This window comes from Phodopus roborovskii, unplaced genomic scaffold, assembly GCF_943737965.1.
Source record: "Phodopus roborovskii unplaced genomic scaffold, PHOROB, whole genome shotgun sequence".
NCBI lineage: Eukaryota > Metazoa > Chordata > Mammalia > Rodentia > Cricetidae > Phodopus > Phodopus roborovskii.
In genome coordinates this window covers 5,024,130-5,031,898 of record NW_026126566.1, presented here as the reverse complement: position 1 = coordinate 5,031,898, position 7,769 = coordinate 5,024,130, and the positions used below count along the sequence as shown (strand labels likewise).

Genomic DNA, 7,769 nt, shown 5'->3' with positions numbered 1-7,769 from the left:
GGCTGGACCACTTAAGACAGAGAGAGAGAGAGAGGGAGGAAGCTGGCATATGAGGAACCGATGTCGACAGTTCTATATTTCCTCTTCAAGAACTGGAAACCACCTTTTTATTAAGTCTCCACCACCACCACCATCTCTCACCTCAGGCAAAGTTTAAAGTCCTTTTTCAAGAACTCATTGTTGATGTAAGTAAGGGGAAAAAAAACATAAAGGTTCCTGGCTCTTCTGTAATGTGGAGTCTCAGCTGACAAAAAAGTTTTCAATAAATTCTCTCATGCTGTGACCACCAGTAGGACAGAGCTTTAGATTTCCTTTTTAATTTGTTAGAGAGTGGCAATTCCAGTCACTTCGCCATTACAGTAATAGCAGCGAGTCCCTGAAAAGCATGTTTTCTTTAAATATTTTGCACCCTGCTTGTCTGTGATAGGTAGACAGCAGCAGACCTAGTGGTGGAGAGCTTCCTCTTTGAGCTGGGGAGGGGAGGAAACAGGACCCTTCAAGTATGCAAACTGAAAAAGAATGAAAACAAGAATGAAGTATTAACTAAAGTGTGCAGGTAGGAGGTCACATCTAAAATCCCAGCACTTGGGAGGAAGAGGCAAGCCTGGTCAACATTTCAAGTACAGAGGCCAACCAAGGGTTACATAGTGAAACCTAAAAAATAGGCAGGAGAGGATGGAGATTTACTCTGCATTGTACATTGACAGTACAGGAGGCAAGATTTCCAGCGGTTGCACAGTGCTACATACTTTATTTACTGGTTTTTGACACAGAGCCTCATGTGGCTCCTGCTGACCTCAAAGTTACTATGTCGCTAAGAATGTGCTTGAATTCTTTTCTTCCTGCCTCAGTCTCCTAGATGCTAGGATTACAGACGTGAACCACCATGTCTAGTTGCACTATATCCTTTTTTGTTTTGGTTTTGGGTTTTTTGAGACACGGTCTCTGTGTGTAGCCGTGGCTGTTGTGGAACTGGGTCTGTAGACCAGGCTGGCCTCAAACTCACAATCAATCCACCTGCCTCTGTCTCCCACGTACTGGGGTTAAAGGTGTGCACCACCACTGCCTAGCTTGCATTATATACTTTAAGTAAATACATTATCTTTTTCCTTTCAGTCACCAACTGAAAAAAATGAACAACAAAACCACCTGAAAGGTTAAATGATTGCCCAAGTAGTAGATAAAGATCATATCAAAATCTGAGACTCTAAAATCTTGTTTGTTTCTTTTGTTTGTTTGTTTGTGTGTTTGCTTTGTCTTTTGTTTTGAAGCAGGGCCTCACTGTGAACATCTGGCTATACTGGAACTTACTATATAGACCAGGCTAGCCTACAGTTCACTGAGATCCTCCTGCCTCTGCCTCACCAATGCTGAGACTATGGACATGGACCACTACACCCACTACCACGCTTACTAAAGTTAAATGGTTTTGTGAAAGTTAAGTTAGCATTGGCTTACTTGCAAAACTTTGAAAGAAACTGATTCAGACTTTGTGACTCAAACTTGTAATCCCAACCCTGGAGAGAAGCAGGAGCATTGCCATAAACTCAGGGCCGACCTCAGTTACAGAGTGAATTCCAGGCCAACCTGAACTACAGAGTAAGATGCTCTCTCACCTCCCTACCACCACCAAGTAAATAAAATAAGATGAAAAGGAGACAAAAATAAAATAATCCGAATGACAAGGGTACAATATAACTCAATACTGCAAGACAAAAGAAAACTGCAAAACAAAATTTTAAAACTCTGCATAAGAACGAAAAGAAGTGCACATGTGGGGCGTTGGTGGGGCACGCCTTTAATCCCAGCACTCCGGAGACAGAGGCAGGTGGCTCTCTGAGTTCGAGGCCAGCCTGGTTTACAGAGCTAGTTCCAGGACAGGCTCCAAAGCAAAACAGAGAAACCCTGTCTCAAAAAACACCAAAAGAAAGAAAAGAAAGGCACACCACGTTTCATAGTGTGACCTAAAATGAGCTTCCCTGCAGAGCTCAACACTGCCCATGATTACGTTTCTTCCGATTTTCAAGGGTGTTCTAATTGCCTTTGTTTGTTTGTTTGTTTGTTTGCAGATCTTGTTTTTGTTAGGCAAAACAATATATATAATGTAGCTGAGGCTGGCTTTAAACTCCTGATCCTACTGTTAATTTCTTAATAAAGAACTGTTAATGTTTGACATAAATCATGCTTTAAATGACAGAAATAAACAACCGATCCTTTGCTTTGACTTTGCTAGGGCTGGGATTACAGGGGTTAGTGGCACTCCTAACTTCCTTTCTTGTTTGTGGGGAGAGAGCAAACTCAGGGCCCTGTGTGTAAGGCAAACACTCTACTCCAGCCTCCACCTCTTTTGGACTCTACCTTGTGTGCTCATGGGTCAGACCCCATCTATTTCCCTGTTCCAAAGGGTTTTGGCAGAGGACATACCTGGGCCTCTTTCTGGCTTTTGTCCCAATTCTCTAAGGATTCCAGGGCCTGGGGCCAGTCATCCAGATCATCCAAAGGAGTAGAATCCACTGGCCTTAGGAAGTTCTTAGCTGCCTTCCTAGAGATATAGCAGAGTGAGAGAATGTGCACTCATGCAGATACACCCCCCACCCCCTCCCAACACACACACTTCTGTCCAATAAAACCTAAGTCTTTGCAAAGTGGAGAAAGTCAACCTAAAACACTCATAGCCAAATTAGTGAACACACCCCTCAGCCTCCCTCTCATGCAGAGACTGGCTTGGGGGATCCCAGGTATGCAGGGCTCTTCTCCATTGCCTGATCTGGGCATCCCAGGATCTGCGGCTGTACCTCCTGTTTTTGTTTGGTGTTTGAGGGTGAAACCCAGGCTGTCGCTGTGCCCTGGCAACAACAAATATGGATCTGAGTGAGGTCAAAGGAAAGGGATACTTCTCATTGCTTATCACAGAGATTCAGAGGCCCAGACAGGGATTACCCAAGGACAGGATAATACTCCTATCCAGCAAATTCAGTGAGGCCAAGCCTGGTGGCACATATGTAGAATCCTGAAATCTCAGCACTGAGAGGTGGAGGATGGAGGATCAGAAGTTCAAGGTCATTCTTGACTACATAGTGAGTTTGAGGCCAGCCTAGGCTACATGTGTCTAAGAGAGGAAGGGAGGGAGGGGGCCAAAGAATGATGCTCACTTCAGTAAGCACATATACTAAAATTAGAATTATACAGAAGTTTAAATTGGTCCCTGATTAAGGATGATATCCAGCTTTTTGCGTTTGATGCGTTTCATTGTGTGTATGTGTGTATGTGTGTGTGTGTGTGTGATGAAAATAGGAAGGCACCTACAGAGGAAGAGGTAAGAGGTATAAGGGGAGCTGAGAGGAGAAACTATTGGAATATATGTGACATAAAAACAGAAGAAGTGGCTGGAGAGATTGTGCAGCTGAGTTTGAGTCCCAGCACCCATGTGGCAGCTCACAACTGTCTGTAGCTCCAATTCCAGGGGGTCTGATGTCCTCTTCTGGCTTCCACAGGCATGTACATGGTGCAGGGAAAGGACCCATACACATCACAAAAAATTTAAAAAGTTAAAGGAACAAAGAATTATGAAATGCACTCATATAATGAAAACATCACAGGGAAACCCACTCCTTTGTACACTAACAAAGAAAATTAATAAAAAACATGGGGGCCAACAAGAGAGCTCAGTATGTAAAAACGCTTGCTGGGTGATGACCAAGTGAGATTTCCCAGGAGAGTCTGTACCGCAGGCAAAGAACCAAGTTTTGAAAGTTATCCTCTGACTTTGACAGGCACATTTGTACTCACACATTCAGTGATTAAAAACAACAAAACAAAGACATTAGAAAACAAGAAACATGGACATGCTTTGAAAGTCTGGGCTAAGACCTTTTCTACTTGAGAGAAATCTGAAACTTATTTTTGGGGCCTAGATTTCAGGAGAATTAGTCCTTCACCTTTGCTAGAGCACTCTGTTTCCAGCTCTCTTTCCATCACTTGACAAAGAACTACAGCCATTTGGTTGGCATTCTTGTGACTACCCACAGCTGCACTCACTTGGGGACCTGCTGCAGAAAGCACTGGTAACCAGGTGTGCACTTGCCATAATCGATCTGCTTCTGCCGCCGTTGCAGGACAACTTCATCTGTCTCGACTTCCCACCTGCAGGGAAGTAGATGGTGCCTCAAAGAGTATGATTATAGCCATCAAAGCAAAAATCAACACATCTCACAGTCCCTTAAATCCCAGCCTGATTTTCCAACTTACCTGGTATGACAAGGCTCTGTGATGACTCCCACACTTACCATCTCTGTTCTAGAGGACAAAGACTCTTCACACACACCCTTTCTGGGGAAGCAGTTTCTGCAGATAAAAAGGATATTAATATAGAAACAGGATGGATATCCTGCACCTTTCAGCCACTGTCACCACAAAGATCCTCCTAGCAGAGATAAAGGTTGTGGGTTTGTTTTTGAGACAGGGTACTTCCCATAGCCCTGCTGGGTGGTTTGAAACTAACTAGCATCCAAACTGTGAGAATTTTCCTACTTTGACTTCCAAAGCTCTGAGATTGCAGGAGTGAAACAAATCCAGCTTTTATTTGGGGTGGGAGGGGGGTAGAGATGGGGTTTCTCTGTATAACAGAGTCCTAGCTGTCTTGAAACTTCCTCTTCCTCCCTAGTGCTGGAATTAAAGGTATACACCACTATGACTTTTTCCCCCTTTTCATATGTGTGGTGTGTGCCTATGCATGTTCACATGTGTGGGTGCATATGTGTACTTGTGCTTTAGATCAGAGACTGAAGGCAGGAGTCTTCACCTTGTATATAGAAGTAGGTAGGATCTTTCACTTGAACCCAGAGCTCACAGATTTGGCTAGTCTAACTAGCCTCTGCCTCCTGAAGGCTAAGATAACAGGCAGATCGTCATGCTACCCAGCATTTATGTTCTAGGAATCCAAATCTGGTCCTTATGCTTGCTCTGCAAGTGCTTTATCCACCTAGCTATTTGTCTGGTCCTCAAGACCAGCTTTAAAGGTTATTTTTCTGACTTTTCTCAAAAGTAGTCTGCAAACCATTAGCATGAGTAGCACCTGGCAGCCTTGATCATTCCTGGGCCATACTCTATATCTATTGGTCTGCATTTAAAATAGTTCCTAAAGTTTTATAGTAAAACATTTCCTGTCAGGCAGTTGTGGTGCACATCTTTAATTCCAGCTCTTGGGAGGCAGAGGCAGACCTCTGTGAGTTCAAGGCCAGCATAATGTACAGAGTGAGTGCCAGGACAAGGCTCCAAAGCTACACTGAGAAACCATCTCGAATCTCCTCCCTCAGCCTCTCAAGGACTTAGACTGCAGGCTCTCACCACCAGGTTCCCCAAGTTTTCTTTGATAATGGGCTTCATTATGTAGCAAACATGGGTAATTCTCCTTCCTTAGCCTCTGCAGAGCTGAGATTACAGGTGGGCATTGCCATACCCAGCTTAAATTTTTTTTAATTATGAAAAATTTCAAGATAGGTGTGGTGACACATGCCTGTAATCCCAGAATTTAGGTGGTTAGGGCAGAAGAATCATGAGTTTGAGGCCAACCAGAACTATGTACCAACACCCTTCTTTAGCTAGCCAGTAAACAAAAAACAAAAAACAAAAAACAAAAAAAAAAGAAAAGAAAGAAAAAAGAAATGAAAAGAAAAATGGGCTGGAGAGATGGACCAACAGTTAAGAGCACTGGCTACTTTTCCAGAGGACTTGGGTTCAATTCCCAGCACCCACATGGCAGTGGATCTGATACCTTCACACAGACTTACATGCAGGCAAAACATGAATGTACATGAAATAAAAATAAACTATAAAAGAAAAAAATTCAAATCTATTCTGAAGCAGAGTACAGGAAACTGGATTATTATACATGCCTGCAATACCAGAATTCAAGTGGTTGAGGCAGAGGGATTCAAGCTTGAAGACAGGTTTAGAATAAATAACACACAAAAAGTATAGCATAATGCTTTGCTACTCAAGAGTATGGTCCTGGGGCCAGAGGCAGCATCATCAACTGAGAATTTATTATAAATGTAGAAATTTTGATCTCATACCTACTGAATCAGAATCCAGCTTCTCAGGATCTCCAGGTGATATTATGTACATTAATCAAATGTCCCACCCAGACATCTTCCCCATACCCAAGCCAATTATCTCATCTATACGCACACCCATTCACAAAAGATTTGAAGGAAGAAAAAAAAAAAAAAAAAAAAAAACAACCTAAGAGTGTCTTGGGTTCAGGGGCTGGAGAGAGATGTGGTTAAGAGTACATATGGCTCTTGCAGAAAAAATGAGTTTGGTTCCCAGCACCCATGTTGAACACCTCACAACTGCCAATAACTCCAGCAGTGAGGGGTTGCCTCTGACCTTCCATCTTGCACAAATCCACACACACATATACATATGCACATAATTAAAAATAGATCTAAAAATAATTTCTTGGACTGGGGAGTTATCAGCTAAATGACAGTAGTTGTCAAGTGTTCCCAAGGCTCTGGGTTCCATTCCTATTACCACTACTATAATCATCCTCCTCTTGCCCCCTTCCTCCCCCCAGCAGGGTCTCACTCTAGCCTGAGGTGATCTGGAGCTCACTCTGTCCTCAAACTCAATCCCAATGCACGCACTCAAGCGCTGGGATTACAGGCATGAAACCACACCTCTCCCTACATATAAGTGTAATCTTGTCAATGTTCAAAGCTACATAAATAGCCAAAATTTAAGATCCTTTAGAATGTAGTAAGGATTATGTCAAAACGTTCAGTTCTACTCTCCCTGAAAAGAAAATTTCTACCCAGAAAACCTCTTGGAAGGGGACAGGGGCGGTTCCGCATCAACACAACCTGTCATGCCCCAACAACTGCCACACCGACGGCAAATGCTCCATTTCCAGCCGAAAGCTAACAAAACTCAAGAGATACGACGCTAGAAAGAAGCAAGGAGGAGGAAACCCTTCTGCTCGGAAACAGTTCCTCCAGACCATCGTTAGCGGGACTCGATTTAAATCTCCCGGGGTTGCTGGGGCAGAGGGACTTGAGTACTTGGAGGGTGTGGCGATTGGCCAGAGGGAGAGCCAATGTGCATCAGGCTCTCTGTGGCGGAGATGCCTTGCCGACGACGTACGACCCTAGCGATTGGTCAGGGGGTGGCACACTGATTGGCTGATGCTACAGGCAGGAGGGCGGTGATAGGTTGTGGAGAGAGCGGAAGGTTTGAATGGTCAGGCCTATGGCTGTTGGTCTTTCCCTCCTGCCAATTCCGGAGAGAAGCCCCAAATCTGGACCCCTGTTACGTAGATGCCATTTTAACTGGAAGAACTGCTTCTGTTCCTCAGACCCCTTCTCATTCGGTGAAGTCTTCGCTTCCGTCCAGTTCTGCAGGAGTTTCTCTAAATTCAAGCCTGCCTCTAAACTGAAGGTAAGCCGAGAGCTGTGTCCGTTCGGGAATCTCGGACACCCGATTGTCCCTGCAGGGTTCTTTCGGGGACCGGAGGTCCGAATAGCCTTATCGCGTTAGTTAGATCCATTTCTTCTGGTCAAGAGTGTGAACCTGGATGATCCGGATCAAGCCCATCTTCTCTCGGTTCTTCCTGTGAAGGCCCGAGCTTACCAGACGTTTGTAAGTTTTTGCCGTGAGCAGTGTGACTTTCCAGCGGGTACTTGATCCTTTGGGGGAGTGCTCCTCCACCCAGGCTTAGGCAGGCACTGGGAAGGGCGGAGAGGTTGGGAAAGTTGAACATCTGAGTG

At 44.3% G+C, this 7,769-nt stretch overlaps 1 protein-coding gene across 1 annotated transcript; it reads right to left on the bottom strand.

The window, feature by feature from the left end:
* Positions 1–359: 359 nt before the first annotated feature.
* On the bottom strand, positions 360–7,006 carry LOC127235118 (oocyte-specific histone RNA stem-loop-binding protein 2). Its single transcript, XM_051202294.1, has 6 exons — positions 6,975–7,006; positions 4,249–4,344; positions 4,039–4,143; positions 2,694–2,846; positions 2,425–2,542; positions 360–509 (listed from the first exon to the last, which is right to left on the bottom strand). Exons 1-6 carry the CDS (start codon positions 7,004–7,006, stop codon positions 444–446), a joined length of 570 nt encoding a protein of 189 aa, XP_051058251.1. The 3' UTR covers positions 360–443.
* Between the last annotated feature and the right edge of the window lie 763 nt (positions 7,007–7,769).